This window comes from Corvus cornix, chromosome 20 (assembly GCF_000738735.6).
Source record: "Corvus cornix cornix isolate S_Up_H32 chromosome 20, ASM73873v5, whole genome shotgun sequence".
Classification (NCBI taxonomy): Eukaryota; Metazoa; Chordata; class Aves; order Passeriformes; family Corvidae; genus Corvus; species Corvus cornix.
Window position 1 is genome coordinate 6,779,913 of NC_046349.1, and position 17,988 is coordinate 6,797,900.

General features: G+C 62.6%; 3 protein-coding genes across 10 annotated transcripts; 2 read left to right on the forward strand and 1 right to left on the reverse strand.

Moving 5' to 3' along the window:
• The first annotated feature begins 1,186 nt into the window (after nt 1-1,186).
• ZNF335 (zinc finger protein 335) lies at nt 1,187-10,956 on the forward strand. 8 transcript variants are annotated; one of them, XM_039563514.1, is made up of 28 exons: nt 1,187-1,273; nt 1,744-1,975; nt 2,321-2,594; nt 2,980-3,057; nt 3,288-3,617; nt 3,763-3,891; nt 3,969-4,127; nt 4,241-4,499; nt 4,591-4,768; nt 4,849-4,961; nt 5,145-5,163; nt 5,370-5,486; nt 5,572-5,648; nt 5,728-5,888; nt 6,013-6,242; nt 6,318-6,426; nt 6,508-6,602; nt 6,727-7,007; nt 7,117-7,258; nt 7,329-7,718; nt 7,806-7,948; nt 8,280-8,413; nt 8,841-8,944; nt 9,073-9,150; nt 9,270-9,353; nt 9,523-9,588; nt 9,763-9,844; nt 10,195-10,956. In XM_039563514.1, exons 2-28 carry the CDS (start codon nt 1,775-1,777, stop codon nt 10,311-10,313), a joined length of 4,152 nt encoding a protein of 1,383 aa, XP_039419448.1. In that variant the 5' UTR covers nt 1,187-1,273; nt 1,744-1,774; the 3' UTR covers nt 10,314-10,956. The 8 variants fall into 8 exon arrangements, with proteins under 8 accessions (XP_039419448.1, XP_039419447.1, XP_039419450.1 ...); XM_039563513.1 differs by lacking the exon at nt 1,187-1,273 and adding an exon at nt 1,365-1,394; XM_039563516.1 differs by lacking the exon at nt 1,187-1,273 and having other exon boundaries at nt 1,570-1,975; nt 10,198-10,956.
• A 1,999-nt stretch (nt 10,957-12,955) lies between these two features.
• LOC120411092 (iroquois-class homeodomain protein IRX-6-like) lies at nt 12,956-14,187 on the forward strand. The gene is made up of 2 exons (XM_039563759.1): nt 12,956-13,232; nt 13,561-14,187. Exons 1-2 carry the CDS (start codon nt 13,050-13,052, stop codon nt 13,729-13,731), a joined length of 354 nt encoding a protein of 117 aa, XP_039419693.1. The 5' UTR covers nt 12,956-13,049; the 3' UTR covers nt 13,732-14,187.
• A 545-nt stretch (nt 14,188-14,732) lies between these two features.
• On the reverse strand, nt 14,733-16,395 carry LOC120411090 (E3 ubiquitin-protein ligase RNF182-like). Its single transcript, XM_039563756.1, is given in 3 exon segments — nt 14,733-15,751; nt 15,753-15,830; nt 16,315-16,395. Coding segments are annotated over 2 exon segments (723 nt in total). The 5' UTR covers nt 15,800-15,830; nt 16,315-16,395; the 3' UTR covers nt 14,733-15,075.
• Nucleotides 16,396-17,988: the final 1,593 nt, after the last annotated feature.

The following is a 17,988-nucleotide window of genomic DNA, read 5'->3' on the forward strand; positions in this document are numbered from 1 at the left end:
CTTGGTCTGAGTGGCCCCGGATCCGGGTGGGATGCAGAGCCCTGGTCCCCCTCACCGCGTGTGTCCCTTCCACAGGGACCCAGAACCAGAGTCAGCCCAGCATGGCCCAGCCCCAGCAGCGCACAGGCGCAACACAGCTGCCTTTATTCCAGAAAAGAGACGGGATAGAGCCGTTCTCAATGGAGCACTGCAACATGAGAAAATATCAGTGGGAACAAGGAGCCACCTGAGGGTTTGTTAAAGCCATCACCACGGAACAGAGGCCAAGCCCAGGCCATGCACAGCTGAGCTCAGCTGGAGGATGTGGAACAGCACCGCGATCAGCAGTGGTACAGGGAGCTGGGACAGCAGCAAGGTCCGAGTGTATCCCTGCAGGGAATGCTGTGGCATCAGAAGGTGCCAGCAATGCCCCACTGCCTGCAGTGCTCTGGGAGCGCCCGGTGAGGCCAGAGCAGCCCCCCAGAGCTGTGCACCCCAAGCGTGGGAGCCGGAGGTGCTGCCAGCAGCCAGATCGGGTGCCCGTCGCCATCTGCAGTGGGGGGAAGCCATCCCGGGGGACAGAATTTGGTGAGCGAGAGCCCATCAGAAGGTGGCTACTGCTCAGACGCAGAGCTGCCATCCAAAGAGGCAAGTTCGGCTTCAAGGAACAAACGGACAGTAGGTGCCGTTGCCCGCCAGAGACCGAGGGGGAAAGTGCTCAGCAGCCTGAGGCTGGTCCGCCACTGGGGCCGAACGCGGCAAGGCCCCGGGCCTCAAAGGGAAGGGGATGGGCGGTCCCAGCCCCCATCAGCAGAGGCATGCCGGTTTCAGCGCCCACCGCGGGCTGAGGAACGGGAGCCGGAGCGCCGGGGCTGCACGGCCCACCCGAGGTGCGAACCTCGGGTGGAGGAACGCGCTACCGGGTCGGGTGGAGCCGACCCCGGCCGGGCCGGGCGGGAAACGGAGGGAGCGGAGAGAACGGTGCGACCGCACCGACCACTGCAGCCCCGCTCCCAGCCCAGCCCCGCGGCCACTTCCGCCTTCCCGTCACGTGACCAGCGCAACCCGGCGCGACGCCGACGCTCAGGGCCCGGGCGCCGCTTCCTGACGCCATGACGCACGGTCTCACCACCGCCGACCCTTCCGCGGGGAAAGTAGTCCCCGGCGGGGCGCCGAGGCCTCTCCCCTCCCGCGGGGGGCGGGCGGGGCCGGAAGGCGCCTGAGGCGGCGGCCGGGGCGAGGAGTGTGTCTCCGCCACGGCGAGCGCTGCAGGCGGAGCAGGGGCTGGGCGGCGGTAAGTAGTCCCGGCGCGGGGCCAGCGCGGCCGTATCGCTGCGCGGCAAGAGGGCGGGGGGGCATGGCGGCCGCCGTGGTGCCGGCTCCGGCGGGGGCGTGGCGGGGCCGCGGCAGGCCGGGTGAGGGCGCGGGTCGGCGGGCGGGCGGCGGCGGCGAGACCCCCTTGCCCCGGCGTGGCGGCGTCTCCCCCGCCCCGGCGGCACCGGGGCCGCCCCGTCGTGTGCGCGCGCGCGGAGGCGGCGGGGGGGACCCCGCGGCAAGATGGCGGCCGAGCGGCGGGCGGGGCCGCGGGGCATGACGGGACCGGGGGCGCCAGGTGGCGCCGGGACCCCCGTGAGGGTTCTCGGGACCCCCGGGAATGGGCCCGCGGCGGCTCCGGGGCCCCGAGCCCGCCCAGCCCGGACCCCCGCGGTGGAGGGGGACAGCGGGAAGCAGGCGGCGGCCCTGACGGCGGCGGTCTTCCCGCAGGTCGAGCGTAGCGGGCCCCGGCAGGGCGGGCATGGAGGAAAATGCGGTGGAGAGCAGCAGCGACGCGACCCCGCAGGCGGCGCGGGAGGAGCCCACCGAAAGCGGGCTGGGCGTCGGGAGCTCGGAGGCCGTGTCAGCGGACAGCAGCGATGCCGCCGCGGGGTCCGGGCTCCTCTCCCGGGCCGATGACTCCGGCGTGGGGCAGAGCTCCGACAGCAGCGCGGCCTCCTTGGTAGGCGCTGGTGGGAAGGATGGGGTGGCAGGGAGGGCAGCCGTTGTTCTGCTTCCTGGGGGTTTCTGTAGACATTTCTGACGATCTGAGCTCTGCGGCCTCGGCAGACACTGTTATACCTCTGGTCCGGCATCTGCTTGTCAGTCTGAGGAGCAGAACTCCCCTTCGTAGCAAGAGCAGCCCTGGAGGTCCGGGTTTTTGTCAGTACTAAAAGACTTGCTCTGATGCCTTTCCTGGGAGTTTTGCAGTGATACGCCTGGTCATTTGCATAAGCTGGTTGCCCCAAGGGCTTGGCCTGGCAAAGATGTTTCACCTGAGCTCTTCTGGACTCTTTTTATCTGCCAGGAAGAGGTCTCAGAAAGCAGCTCCAGCACAGATGCCATTCCAAGGATTTACCTGCCAGACTCATCCTCTATTGCCCAATCCACCTTGGTCTCCAGCGTCTCCACTGTGAGCCAGTCCGTCATGGTGTCAGAGTCCCCACAAGTCCTGGTCCACTCCAGTGTCGTCACCGATGGAGCCACAGTTGTGTCAGACTCCACTGCATCCACCTCCTCAGACCTGGGTTCTGCCATTGACAAAATCATTGAGTCCACAATCGGGCCTGACATCATCCAGAGTGAGTGTGTGCTCCCATGTGGAGATGGCTTGGTGGGCTGGGGAGGGAGCTGCCACTGCACCAGACCTCAGGAGGTGGGGGAAGTGTGGACATGGAATCATTACGGCTGGAAGAAACCTCTAAGGTCATTGAGTCCAACTAGTCAGCAGGGTTTTCTCTTCATGCCTTGCTGCAGTGACTGGAGGGTTTGGTGAGGAGCCTGTGTTGCTGGACAGCCTTCCTTCTGTCCAGCTGCTCCTTCAGGCCAGGGCAGGCTCCATCCCCAGAGCCAGACCCTCCTCACACCTTACGGCTTCTGTCTGAACTGTGAGAGCCCCAGGGAGCCCCAGTGACTGTACAGTCCCTGGATCTGGCAGTCACCACTCTGCTCTCCTCTCCCTGCCAGGCTGCATCGCCGTGACCAGTGCAGAGGATGGAAGGGCAGAGACCACGCAGTACCTCATTCTACAAGGCCCCGATGATGGTGAGGGAGCTCCCTGGGCTGTCCATGGCGGCCAGCTCTGCCTCTGAGCCTTGTGCCACTTGAGTGTGGCCTGGAGTGGGTGTCCCAGCTGCATCAGCCATGGTGCCTGTACCACAGTCCTGTTGGGAGCCTGTTCCTGAGCTTGTGTTCAGCCCTGTGCCCCTGTACGGATGCAGCCTTGGATGCAGGTGAGGGTCTGCCGCTTGGCTGAGCGGGTTTTGGCGTTTCAGGTGCCCCCATGGTGTCCCAGATGGCCACTTCTGCTCTAGCCAATAGCTTGGCGATAGAAGCTGTTGCTGATGGACCTACCTCCACGTGCCTTGACCAGCCCGGCCCTTCAGAGCCTTCTCAGCAGTTGGAAGTGCTGGAGCTGCCTGCACAGCCAGACCGAGCCCAAGAGGCAGATGGTGGGGAGGAGCTGGACCAGCCAGACTTGGAGACCCTGGAAGAGATGATGGAAGTGGTGGTGGTGCAGCAGTTCAAGTGCAAGATGTGTCAGTACAAGAGTGTCTCTAAGAAAACACTGATTAACCATATGAAAGAGCGTCACTTCCAGCCAGGTGTGTGCCAAGGGCTGAGGGAAATTCATCTCACTGCAGATAGGCTCTGCTCTCTCCAGGGGAGAAACAAGAGAGGAGCTGGAGCATAAGGGTCTGTTCTGGCACACAGTCTGGTAAAGAGCTTTCACCCTGTTCTCTGTGGCAGTGGGTTCAGCTCTGGCTTTGAAGAAAGGACGACCACGAAAGGTGGGAGCTGCTCCAAAGACTGAGGATGAGGTCCCAGAAGAAGAAGATGATGATATTATGGATGCTGGTGCTATTGATGATCCTGAAGGTAGGACTTGGCATCCCCACATCTTACGTAGCTTAGTCTTTTCCCAGTCTCTGATGTTTTGTGTCACTTGCCTGCAGAGGACAGTGACTACAACCCAGCTGAGGATGAGCCCCGGGGGCGACAGCCCAAGTACGGCCGCACTGTCCCCACATCCAGCGAGGAGAGGCCACGTCGACGCCCAGGGAGACCCCGCAAGCTGCTTCGTCTGGAGGATATGCCTCAGGACATGCTGGAAGGTGAGGGAGGCAGGAGGCAGCAGCCCCGTTCAGAGGTGGAGCAGGGAGTGGCACACAAGCTCCTGGAGCCGCAGCGGGAATCTGACGGAGCTGTGCTGTGTTCTGTGGAACAGGAGGGGAGATGGAGCCCTTGGTGACGTCCCAAAGCACACCAAACCAGGAGCTGCAGAACTCAGAAGCAGCCAGTTCCTCCAGCATGGAGAATGGGACTGGTGAGAGCCTGGCAGAGCCCAGTATCAGCCAGTCCGACTCAGAGAACAAGGACCCTTCCTCCAACACTGGTGCTGAGGAGGCAGATGTCATCCCCCGGCGGCGCGGGCGGCCCTCGCGCCGCTTCCTGGGCAAGAAATACCGCAAGTACATGGGGCACAGGTGAGGGGTGTGCTGGGCCCTCTGGCCTGTGCCCAGGGCCGGTCCAGCCCGTTTGCCACCGCAGCTCTGAGCCCTGTTCCCATTTCTGCAGGTATTACTACAAGTCCCCCAAGCCCCTGATGCGGCCCTACCTGTGTCGGATCTGTGGCTCGCGGTTCCTCACACACGATGACCTGCGCTTCCATGTCAACTCACACGAGGCCAATGACCCGCAGCTCTTCAAGTGTCTTCAGTGCAGCTACCGCTCCCGGCGCTGGTCCTCCCTCAAGGTGAGCTTCATCTGCCCTGCCCCGAACCTACAAGGTGCCTGGTAGCCCCTGGTTTCATGGCCCTGTTCTGCCTCTCACAGGAGCACATGTTCAACCATGTGGGCAGCAAGCCCTACAAGTGCGAGGAGTGCAATTATACCAGCGTGTACAAGAAGGATGTCATTCGGCACTCCACAGTGCACAGCCGGGACAGGTGAGGGCAGCACAGTCCTGGGGACTGAACAGCACTGACACTGTTCTTCCTGCCCTGGGAGGGTGGCCGTGACTGCCCCGTCCCCTGACCCTTTCCAAAATGGAGAGTTTTGGCGTCTAGGTATAAGGCAGCTTGGACTTAGGGTGTAGCTGACACAAGGGGCTTTTCTTACTTATTTTTCAGGAAGAAGAGAGCTGATCCGGTGAGTTTGAATACTCTGTTGGCTTGAATCTCAGCACTGTTATATGGGAAGAGGCACATCTGGGTCTTCCACAAAACCTCGGTGCCTCGTTGAGGGCATTGTTCCTGGATCTCTTGAGGAAAGACAACCCAGGTCCTGCAGTGGGGAGAGGGTAAAGAAACTGGTGACCTCATCCAGGTGATCTCATCTTTATGCTCTCCATCCAGCCACCAAAGCTGAACTCCTTCCCGTGCCCCGTCTGCAACCGTGTCTACCCCATGCAGAAGAGGCTTACGCAGCACATGAAGACACACAGTACAGAGAAACCACACATGTGTGACAAGGTGAGGGGGACACAGCCTGGGGAAGGGCTGGCAGTGGGTGAGGCAGGGCAGGAGGCGAGCACTGCTTTGCTTTCTTTCACCATAGTGCGGGAAGTCCTTTAAGAAGCGTTACACCTTCAAGATGCACCTGCTGACGCACATCCAGGCCATCGCCAACCGCAGGTAGGAGCCCAGCATGCCTAGGCAGAGCCCGTGTCCCACTCCCCTTCAGCAGGTGTGACAGGAGGCTTTGTCCTGGCAGGTTCAAGTGTGAGTTCTGTGACTATGTCTGTGAGGACAAGAAGGTGCTGCTCAACCATCAGCTGTCGCACATGAACGACAAGCCCTACAAGTGCAGCGTCTGCAAGTATTCCACCTTCCGGGAGGACTTCCTGGTCTCGCACATGGCAGTCAAGCACACAGGTGAGAGGAGCTGTTTGACCGATACCCTGCATCCCCCGTTCTCCCAGAGACAGTCAGAGTCTGCCTGCTCTCTCTCCCATCCCCTGGGGACCCTCTGCCTGACTCCCCCTCCCGGGCCCTGCAGGAGGGAAACCGTTCGCTTGCGAGTTCTGTCACTTCACCACCAAGCACAAGAAGAATCTGCGCCTGCACGTGCAGTGCCGCCACGCCGACTCCTTCGAGGAGTGGGCACAGAGGCACCCCGAGGAGCCGCCCTGCCGCCGCCGCCCCTTCTTCACCCTGCAGCAGATCGAGGAGCTGAAGCAGCAGCACAGCCAGGTGCAGGCTCCGGCTGAGCCAGAGGCCAGCCCACCGGTGAGTGCCGTGCCTGGCCCCAGCTCCTCCTGGTGCTCACTGCCCACTGTGCTGTCAGCTCCCTCTCTCACACAGGCACCTCTTGGCCCCATCACCTGCCACACGGTCCAGGCTGTCGCAGGTGCAGAGCCCTCTGTTCTCTCGCAGGGTTCCCTGGAAGGGGCCACCATCATCTATGAACAAGGTGAGTGAGCTCTTGGGAAGGGGGTGGGATGGGGAGGATATTAGTGATCTCCTGCCTGACCCTCCCTATCCAACCCCCTAGATGTGGCTGGATCAGCAGAGCTGGCCACGCAGACGGCCCTGGATCTCCTGCTGAACATGAGTGCCCAGCGGGAGCTGGCCACCGGCTCACTGCAGGTGGGCAGGGTCAAGGGAAGCCAGGCCTGCTGGGGGCTGGCACAGGGAGGCTTCCCAGCCCTGTTTTGTTGCAGGGGTGTCTTGCAGAGCTTTGCCCCCTTGGCTGAGCTGCTGTATTGCACAGGTGGCAGTGGTGAAGCCAGATGACCCAGAAGAGACACCAGGCCCCTGTGAGCTGCAGACACAGGAGGAGGAGGCAAAGGTGGACTCCAAGGAACAGCAGCAAAAGTTGGTGATGCTGCACATGGCAGAGCCCGGGCAGACACTTGTGCAGGAGGCTTATGGGGAAGCAAGCCTGAGTGGCTCAGAGCTGCAGCAGATCACCATCCCCTTCAGCGGAACAGCAGAGTACAGCATCATCGCACCCATCAGTGAGGAGATCCAGGCTCCCACCACGCTGTACAGGTCAGCTGTATGGGAGGAGTGGGGAGGTGGAGGCACTTCTGGCCTCCAGTGAGGAGGCTTTAGTGGTGAGGAGGAGGAGGCAGATCCTCCCTGACCCTGTGCTCTCCAGCAGTGAGGAGGAGAGCCCTGTGGAGACCTCCCACGCAGTCGTGGTGAGTGGAGCTGTGATGACAGAGGAGGCTCTGAAGGACCATAGCAATCACTACATCATGTCATCTGGTGTCCCAGGGAGCCAGTTCCAGACCATGGAGGTAAGGATCTGAGCCTTCTCCCCATCCCGAGCAGCAGTGTGAGCAGGCGTGACTGGTGTTTCTCTTGCAGCCCCTCAGCGGGGATGCTGCCTTTTCCTCACCCGCGGAGGGCCAGGAGGCACAGCCCGCCAGCGTCAAGTGGCCCCTGGTGCAGTGTGTCGCCAGGCAGCTCCAGAAGGACTCGTCTTTATCCCCAGCCTCCGAGGGGCAGGAAGTCTCATCCCCAAAGGTCAAGTGGCCTGCACTCCAAGGCATGGCCAAGAAGCTCACATGCAAGGTTTCTGCAGCCAAGAAGCTCTCATGCAAGATTTCCACAGCCAAAAAGTTTTCATGCAAGATTTGCACAGCCATGTTCACAGGGAGAGCAGAGATGGAGAGTCACAAGAGAGCCCACATTGGGCCCAGCACCTTCAAGTGTCCCGACTGTCCCTTCACTGCCACCCTCTGGCCAGAGGTCCGGGTAAGTTTCCTGGTGCAGAGCAGCCTTGGGAACAAGGGATTTGGAGAAACGGGGGTTTCTCACTCAGCACGTGTCCTCCTGCCCTAGAGCCACATGGTTCAACATGCCAACCTCCGGCCACACAAGTGCCCCCACTGCAGCTTCGCCTCCAAGAACAAGAAGGACCTGCGCAGGCACATGCTGACCCACACCAACGAGAAGCCCTTCGCCTGCCAGGTCTGTGGGCAGAGGTGAGTGATGCAGCTGGGCTGTTCCTGCTTTGGGAAATCCCACAGAGCTCTACAAGGCTCAGGAGGAGATAGAATCTTGGCAGAGCTTCCCCAAACCTTCCCGAGAATCTGCCCATTAGAGGGGACAGTGCTCTTGGCAATGGTTCCTGCTGCAGGTGGACCCAGCTTTGTCTCCAAGGACCCTCTGCATGGGAGGGTTCAGTCCCTGGGCACTGATGGGAACGTGCTGGGAGAGGGGACAGGCCATATTGTAGGATGTGCCTGTGCTGCCTGTAGCCTGCAGAGAGCACAGGGTCCTGTGCACACTCCGCCTCACTCTGCCTCTCTGTAGGTTCAACCGTAATGGGCACCTCAAGTTCCATATGCAGCGTTTGCACAGCTCAGAGGGCAAAAGGCCAGGGCCAGCTGCTGCCCAGCAGACCATCATCCTGAACAGTGACGAGGACACCCTGGCCACCCTACACAGTAAGACATGTCCCTGGGACCAGGGCTGACCTGTGGGTGTCCTGCATCCGGAGCCCCATGTGGGATTCACCCAGCTTGTGGGTCAGGTGGGGCTGAAGGGCCAAGAGGATTCTGGTGGAGACAGAGACCAAGGGGCTGGGCACGGACAACTGCGTAGAATGAGGGGGCCTGTGTTCCCTCCAGGCAGATCCTGGTAGATCGGTGCATGTGGGAGCAGCTCACACTGGAAGCAGAGTTCAGCATCTGACGTGGAGGGTGTTTTCTGCCCATAGTGGTTTAGTTCTGACCTTGTGTGAGCAGAGCCCAGAGACTACCCCGTGCTTTTCACTGGGCCAGGTGCCAGCCAGTGGCCACTGGGGAGCGGGGCCATTGGCAGCCCTGGCATGTCCCCAGCAGCATCCCCACCGGCTCTCTCTCTGTGTTGCAGCGGCTCTGCAGGCCGGCCAGGCCGTGCTGGCTCCCGAGCGGCTGCAGCAGGCTCTGGGGCAGGAGCACATCCTTGTCGCACAGGAACAGAGCGTCACCAGCCAGGTGAGTTGGGTCCCTCGGCCTCAACCTCCTGTCCTGTGTGGCCACTCCCCACACTGTGGGGGCCTCCTGGGGGGAATGTGGTCAGGCCCAGCCCCCCTGACCACACTGGGCACTTGCTGACATTGCAGGAGGAGGCAGCCTACATCCAGGAGATCACGACTGCTGATGGACAGACAGTACAGCACTTAGTGACTGCTGACAACCAGGTGAGGGGACATGGCCCATGGATGGGAGACTGCCTAGTGGGGAGAGCAGGGCTCCGTAGAGAGAGACGAAGGCACTGGGGTGGTGACCTTTTTCTGGGTCTGAATTCCCATGTTTGCAGGTTCAGTACATTATTGCCCAGGAAGGCGTCCCGCACTTGCTTCCCCAAGAGTATGTTGTTGTCCCAGAGGGACATCACATCCAGGTGAGCTTCAGAGTGTCTGCTCCCATCACATGGTGGGTGGGGCTCATGGGCTGTCATGTGTGAGGCTGGGCCCCCTCCTGCTCCCTCTTGCTCAGTCTGTTTGGGTCACAGCATTGTTGGGGGCCTGGACACCCACAGACCCTGCCGCAGCCTCACTGTTTGTCACCAGGTACAGGACGGTCAGATTACCCACATCCAGTACGAGCAGGGCGGCCAGTTCCTCCCAGAGTCGCAGGTAAGGAGCCACGTGTGGTGGTGGGAACTGGAGGGTAGGCCCTGAGCCTGCAGTTGGAGAGGGATATGTGAAATAGAGGGAGCTCGTGGGCCGGTGCCTGAGTGCAGCAACTGTGGCTGGAGCAGCTCCAGGAGGAGCCCTCCCCTCAGGAATTCCCTGTTTTCCCCTCTGTAGATCCAGTACATGCCAGTGTCACCTGAGCAGCAGCTTATCACCCAGGCACAGCTGGAAGCAGCAGCACACTCAGCCGTCTCAGGTAGTAGCAGGGCCCTGTGCCAAAAGGGCCAGTCCTCCCAGGGTTTGGGGGTGCCAGTCTTGCCAGCGCTGTTGTTGCTGTTGGCAGGGAGCCATGCAGCAGCCCTTAGTGGGAGGGATGGGAAGACCAGGCTGGATCACTGTTTTGCTGCTAGTCATGGTGTCCAAGGGCAGACCTTTGCTGGTCCCAGCCTGTCAGTTCTGGAACAGGGTTAACTGGAGCCCCACATGGGCAGGGGGGCCTTTTGTCCCTTCCCCGGGGACAGGCGAGGAACATGGAGGGGAGCCCTGAGTAGCCACCAGCTCCCCCTGCCCTCGGTCCGAGGCAGCACTGACCCCCCTCCCCTGCAGCAGTGGCGGATGCGGCGATGGCCCAGGCACAGGGCGTCTTCACCACCGAGGCAGCAGCCGAGCAGATCCAGCAGCTGCAGCCGGGCATCCACTACGATGTCATCACGCTGTCGGACTAGCACCGGGCCAGGGCCGCACTGTGCTGGGCAGGCGGCCGCACCGGCAGCAGCCGCCCCAGCCAGCAGTTGCCTTATTGTGCCGGGGCTGCGAAGGACACGCCTGAGCCACGGTGGCACAGACACGACCACGAACACGCTGCCCCTGGGCCCCGCGCCCTGGGGGTCCTGCACATTCCCCAGAGACTGCTCAGCAGCCACGGGGGCAGCCCTTGTGTGGACTGTCTCTTTGCCTGTTGCACTTGATGGTCTGAAATCCCTTTTCCTGAACGGTCTGTGTGGGCAGCCATGGATCACCATCTGCCCAGCACACGAGGATCCTGGGGAGGCCGTAGGGCTGGGCACAACTGTGTGATGCAATGTCAGAGGTGAGGTGTGTGCAGCCACAGCCACTGCTCCTGCAGCCATGGGGCCAGTGCTCCTAGTGTGCCAGCAGCCAGCCCTCCTGTGGCATCTCCAGCCTGCAGGCAGGCAGCAGCAGGGCTCTGGACTGGAGGAACCTGAGGACGAGGTGGAAGATGCTCTATTTTTCTTCTGAAGAGAGATGGACTCTCGTGTTGGTCCGTTGGTGGTTGTGGGAGGGGTTCAGCTGTGACATTCTCGAGCTTTGATTATGCTTACGAATAAAAAGGGATGGAGACCCGTGTGTGTGCCTGCCTGGGGGTCCAGACAGCAGGAGACAGGGATGGGATAGCCCAGCCTTCTCAGCCCAGGCCTGGGGCTGAGGCACAGGGGGCCTGGAGCCCAGCACTGCGCTGGGCCGGTCGCTGCTGGCAGATGCCCTGGGCTATCAACTGCTTCCCGCCCGAGTGACCTTGACTCCTGGGAAGTGAGCCGGGCAGCTGGGACAGCGGTGGGCTTGGGGCTGGAGTCATGAAATTAATCGAGTGGTAAACAGCCTAAATCCCGTGTAACTCTGTCCCGAGCCACACAGCGCCCTCCTGAGCGGCTTGTCTGGGCCTATTTACATGCGATTATAACAGCTAATCGCAGAGTTTTAGTTCTCTGCTCCTGCATTAAACTGATTATCCGCGGAGGGGAAAAAGGCTGGGAACCACCCTGACTCGGTGAGAGCCTCTGTGACGCCTGAGCCCCGCGGCTGCGGGCCCGGGGCGGGGTGGTCTTTGCTGGGCTCTCCGTGCCCTCATGCAGGGTACGGCGTTGGCGCCGGGGCTGCTGTGGGACGTCCCCCCGACCACCAGGGCAGTGGGGTGTGGGTGGCCCCGCACCTCCCCACGGTTGGCTGCGGCTGACGTGGCTCTCCCAGCTGTGCTCTGTCCTGGCCGTAGCTCTGTCCCGCTGCCTTCGCACCAGCCCTGCCCGTGCCCGGTAGTGCTGGTGCGCGGCTGTGCCTGCCCGGCTGCGGCTCGGGCGGTGTCCAGCTGTGTCCGCCCCCTGTGCCGGCGGCTGGCCGTGGCCCTCCCTCTCCAGCTGTGCTGTGCAGGGTCAGGGTGCTTCGCGCAATCCGCAGGCGCTTTCCTAGATTACAGCCCCATTATCTAATCAAGCAGATCCACGGTGCTGATTAGGGCTGGGGCTGGAGGAGTCCCGTGGGGACAAGGTTATGGGGCCACTGCGGGGCCGTGGCCAGGTCTGGTCCCAAACAGCAGCACCAGTGTCCTGGCTGGCTTGAGGCTTTCGCACCTGTGGCTGTCCAGAGCACAAGACCAGCCCACGGTAGGATGGATGGGACCAGAGCTCTGGCTGCTGCATGTTGGGAGCTCCAGGTGCTGCTGGGGCTCTGGCCACGGGGTAGCGCAGGGGCTTGAGACCTCTGGGCACTGGCACCTCAGCCCTGGAACCTTCTGCTGTCCCCAGGGCCTGCAGGGATCCAGGGATGTGGCCGGGCTCATTAGCACCGGTGACCTTCGCCTTCCTGTCCTGGCCAGCGCTAAGCGGGTTTGTTACATATTTAATATCCTGAGAGCGTTATTAGTCGGTATTTAACGACGGATACAACCTGTGGGATAATCCCAGTCTTAGCAGGGAGGCGTGGCAGCAGGACCAGGCGGCTCAGGGGGTCGCGGCTCTCGGGGCCCCTTGCACAGATGCCCGCCACTGCCTTGCCCACCCTCTGCCCCCACTGTGCCAGCCACAGGAACCCCCCAGTGCCTGCAGGGATCCCCACTGTCCATGGGGCTGCAGGACCCTTCCTCTTCGCCACTGCTGCCGGGAATCCAGTGGCAGGCATGGCAGTGCTGGGGCTTGGGTGAGGACCTGGCCAAGCCAAAGGAGGAGCAGCAAGGGTTGCTGTCCTCCCACCAGGCTATAGTTTTTCCACCAGCCCCTGGCCCTCCAACCCACCCCTCCACAGCATAGGGGGAACCACAGCCCCGTGTCAGGCCTGGGGTCATAGATGGGACACAGCTCTTGGAACTGCAGTAAAACCCCAGGTGTGCTGTGTGCTTGTGGCTGTGGGTGGCCGTGGGGCTCACGGTGGGCCGGGCCCCATGCACCAGCCCGGGGGTACTGTTGTACCCCATCCCTGGGGGCTGTGTAGGCTGTGCATAGCTGGGGGCCTGGGAGGGACCAGGGCTCTGGCTGGTGGCAGGCAGGCGAGGAGGACGGTCCCTGCCGGTCCCTGCCCAACAGTAGCTGGGGAAGGGGGGGGATATCAGGTGCCCCAGATCCTGCTGCCGCTCTCGTGGGTGCTAATACCCCCTAATCAGCTGTCAGTCACTGCGGACCCCAGCAGCTATAAAACACCCGGGAGCAGCTACCCGGCTCCTCTCCTGCAGTATGGCAGCACCTCGGGGCGAGAAGAGTCCAGGACAAGAGCTGGGGGGCTGTGGGGGGCCTTGGGGGACCCTGCGGGGGCCACCCCAAGCCTTACTGCCCTGCCCCTACTCCTACTCCTGCCCCTGTCCTATTCTGGCCGGGTACAGCCTCCTGCCACCCCCTCTCAGCCTCCTGACACCCCTGGTAAGTGCCGCACTGCAGCTCTGGGGGAGGAACGGGATGTGGGGCTCTCCCAGGACCAGGATGGGACTGTGTGGGGTGGTTGGAACCGGGGCTGGTCCCTAGTCCTGCTATCCCGAGTCCCCCTGCCCGTCCCCAGAATTCCCCTGCCCCCCCACACACCCTCCTGCACCTGGCACTTTGGGTGCACACAGGATAGGAAGACAGTAGGCAGGAGACAGCTCTGCCCTCTCCCACACACAAAGGGCCGAGCCCTGACATCACACAGCCCCTCTCCTCTGGCCGTGATGCTCTCCTCCCGTCCCACCCTGACACCTCTCTGCCCCTCCAGGTCTCAGCACCCTATGAGGTGCCGCTGGGGCTGCCCACGGAGCCGGGGCGGGCGAAGGCGGCAGCAGCGCGGGAGAGCACTGGGGCACTGAAGGCCTGGCTGGCGCGACACCCCAGGAACCCCTATCCCAGCAAGGGGGAGAAGGTGATGCTGGCCGTGGTCAGCCGATGAGCCTCACCCAGGTCTCCACCTGGTTCGCCAATGCCCGCCGGCGCCTCAAGAAGGAGAACAAGGCAAGCTGGGCCACACGCAGCACCTCAGATGGCGAGGACAGCGAGGGCGAGGGTGTCCCATCGGCTGCTGTCCCCATTCCCAGTTCCAGCCCCGTGCAGGATGGGTGTGAGGGCAGCCCCGAGGTGAGGACAGGCCCTGGACAGGGCAAGCAGCCCGAGAAACCCAAGATATGGAGTGTGGCAGAGATGCTGGAATCTCCCCCCAGCAAGAACAGGTGTCCCCTGAAGGTGCCAGTGGTGCTGGAGCAGGTGTAGGACTGGGACAATCGTGTCCTGTCCCCAAGGGCATGGCAGGAGAGACAGCCATGGGACCCAGCAGCTGCCTGGCCAAGGAGAGTGGGAGATGTGGGTGGGGAGGAACACAGCACAGTAATAAATATGACTGTCTTGGGTCTCCTGGTATTGCCTGTCTGCGGTGGGGATGCTGGTGGGGGATGCCAGCAGGGACGCCTGATATCACTGGGGACGCTGGGAGGGATGCAGGGGTGGGCAGAGATGTGGGTAACTTCACTGCCAGTGCTGCTGAGAGCAGTCCCTGGGGAGCAGGGCAGATCCAAGGCAGAGATCAAAAATAGACTTTGCTCTTCTTGATAAAAGTAATAAAATGGTTAGTGGTGTTAAATTAATCCTTACAAAATAAAACCCAAGGAGGTTAAATAGAGCCCGGAGGCTCCGCATAAAAACCACGACGACTACAAAACAGCTGCAAAGACATCTTTACACACCAAAGAAACTCTTCTCCTCTGCTCCTCCCCTCTCTGGGACACAATGTCAGCGAACACGGGACTCACACGTGAGAAAGAAACACAGATGCGATGGGAGCAGCCCCACGGGAGCGTGGGCGCCACAGACAGAACTATTTACACTATGGACACAGAGCTGTGCTGGGGCAGTCCCGGCCGCAGGAGCCCCCGGGCTCTGCCCGTCCCTCTCCTGCCGGGGCCCCTCCGGCTGCGGCGCTCAGCACCCAGCACTCGCGCTTCCTCAGTTGGAATTGGTGTCCCGGCTCCTGCTCTTTTTCTGCTGTGGAGGAGGAGGATGAGGAGCTGAGGGTCTGGCCCAAATGCTTGTAGGCTGCAATGAGCTCCTACAGCCCCTCCAGTGTGAGCACCCACACGGAAAAGCCAGTGCTGTTCTGCATGGGAAGGCACCAGGCACTGAGCTTCTCCCCATGGTCCAGGCAGAGCATGCTGTGGGTCAGAGGACACCTGTACCTCAAGGGACAATGCTCCAAGGAACCCAAATCCTCCCTGGCTCAGGCACAGGGGTTGGCCATGCAGGGTCAGGAGTGGGGGAACCCAAAGACCTCCAGGCACAGGCACTGGCAGAGGCTGTAGACAATGCAGAGAAGGAGGGTGGAGGGCACAAGGCTGACCAGGATGATGCCCAGGCTGTGGTGCTCGATGAGCAGGAGGTAGATGCCGAAGGGCAGGGAGCTGAAGTAGAGGAGGCAGAGGACGCCCAGGATGAAGCGGGGGATGGCTCGCCATCCCCAGGAGCGCCACTTCTGCCCAGGGCCGTGGCAGGGCAGTGCACCCAGGCTGGTGGGGCGGTACAGCCGCACCACCTCCAGCCTGCCCAGGCTCTCTGGTGGGGCCACATCCTCTGGCACCTCCAGGATGGTGACAACCAGGCAGTCGGGGCTGGATGCGGGCTCCAGCACACTGGGGCAGAGGAGCACCTCAGGAGATCGGGGTGGACCCCGTTTCTTGGCCCGTTCACCGCCTGTCAGCAGTGCCAGTGCCTCACCGTCATCCTGCAGCTGCTGCACGTCCCCGCCCGGCACTGGGCTGTGCTGGCGGCAGAAGGGGCAACGGAGCTGGGGGGTTAAAGCGTCCCCCGGGGGAACAATCCTGCGCAGGCAGCGGGCACAGAGGCGGTGGCCGCAGCGGAGCAGCTTGGGCCTGCGGGCACGGGCGTCGAAGCGGCTGTAGCAGATCTGGCACTCCAGCTCGGGGACGGGGTGCCACCGGCGGGGACCCCAGTTCGCTCTGTGGCTGGGCCATGCTCCTGGAGGGCTGCTGGTGGCTGCTCGGGCTGCAGGGAGAGGGCACCGCTGTCAGCCAGGGCTGAGGGCAGATCCCCGGCCCGCTGCCTCCCACGCGCGGGGTCCCAGCTCCGCTCCACCCCACGGTCATTGTCCCGGTCAGTCCCCGGGGCTCGGTGGGAAAGAGGGGCAGGGAGAGCAGAGTGGTGGCGACGGTCCCCTCCCCGAGCCCGACTCCAACCCCCGGCTGGTGCCACCGGCGCTGGGACTCGCCGTCATCCCGGCCCCTGCTTTGCGGGGGGAAAAATCGTTCCCAGGGGCCGGCACCGGCGGGAGGGCAGCTCCCGGACACATCTTTGGCCCTCACGGTGCGTGCGGGTTCTCTGGGGCCCCGGGGCGGAGACGGCTCCGGACGCCGGCTGTGCCGGCGGCGGGGACCCCCACCCCTCACCCCGCTCCGGCTCTCGGGGCCAGCAGCTCTCGGTCCGTACTCCCCGCCCCCGCTCCCGGCCCGCACCGCATCCTCTCCCGTACCTGCGCTCCGCGCCGCGGCTCCCGGCGGGGACACAGCGGCGGGTCGAGCCGCGGCCCCGGCGGGCTCGGTGGCACCGGTGGGCTCCGCGGCGGCGGACGAGGGCCCGGCAGCCCCATGGGGGGAGGCGCGGGGCGCTGCCCGCCGCGCTGCGGGGGCGAGCGCGGCGCAGGGGCCGCCGGCAGCGCCGCGGCGTTGGCCCGGTAACGGGGAACGGGGGGGGGGAGCTCGGACGGGCCGTGCTGGGGCCCCGCGGAGCCTCCTCGCCGGGCTGCGAGGGGTAGGCGCAGGGGTCGATGCGGTGGGCGGTGCGGGTTTTGGTGGGGGATTGGTGCGGCTCCCGGTACTTCCAGGGTTCTCTGCTCACGGTCAGCCCTGAGGATGCTCCTTCCCGGCGTGGGGCCTGTGGCAGCGGCGCTTGGGGTTCAGCATTCCCGGGGAGCCGAGCCGAGGGCACTTGGGGGACACAGCACTTGACAGGTTCAGGCTGGGTACAGCCAAGCCCCCTGCACTTCCCACGCTGTAGGTTGTGCCTCCCAAGGCTGGTCAAATCCACCCCCAGCTGCTGCCCTCACCGAGCGTTTACAACAGCCCCAGGGGGACAAAAGCACTCAGGGACCCCCTCCTTCCCCCCAGACAAGAGAGAAGCAGCACTGCCCACCACAGGGACAACGGTAGTGAAGGCTTTAGTTCAAATCGTCCAGGTTTGGTACAGTCTGATGGAGCTTTTATGTGAGGGCTCCAGCTCCTGGTGTGCCTCTTTCCACCCAGTCCTGCCCATACCACCCACTACTTCCACAGCTGCCTCTCACACCACAGCCCCTTGCACAGCTTGACCTAGTCCTGGTTATCTGCCCTTGAAATGCCCCCAGTGTCAACTTGATACGCCCTGTCCACCATTTCTTGCTCTGTTAGGATAAAGGAGACTCCAAAAGCAGCCCATGTCACCGGGCTTCTGGCCACTGATGTCGTTTACATGTCCCCTGTAAGACCACGGCCACTGGATACTTAACCAGGTAACTGCCCCTCACCTGAGGGAGCAGAGCAGGCAAAGGGCTCATGTGCACTGACTGACCAAGGATGGGTTAGGGACACTCCCAGCATCAGCACATCTCTGCTCACCTGTGCCTCGGGAGCAGGCAGTCTTGGCTCAAAAACAATGATTAAAAGGGCAAAAAAGGGCTTTACAAACTGCCACTTTCACAGCTGACATTCCCAATTGCCCTGACTTAAAGGACATTAACGATCTCCTTGCCCCACTGAAAGCATCTCTGGAGAGCTGTGAAACCTCTGGGAGCCAGCAGCATCTGGGGCTGGGCAATTCCTGCCCGCCTCGGAGTGGCACTGTCACTGCTGTGGCACTGGCACCAGCACTGCTGCAGCACCGGTGCTACTGTGGCACTGACAATGGTCCAGCACCAGCAGTGCTGTGGCACCCCAAGGAGTCCAAAGGCACTGCACTTCCCTGCACTTCTCCAATGGGAGAGCACCAAAACCTCACTGGAGCAGGGGGGTGGTCAGGCTGCTTCAGGGGCTCAAACAAAACTCAGCAGGAGGGCAGGACTGCCTGGAAGGGGGCAGATGCCAGATCATTCTGAAAAACCAAACAGCAACATTTTTCTGCCTTCCACCCAGGCAGAGACCAGACAGGGGTGAACACAGACCCCAGACGCCAA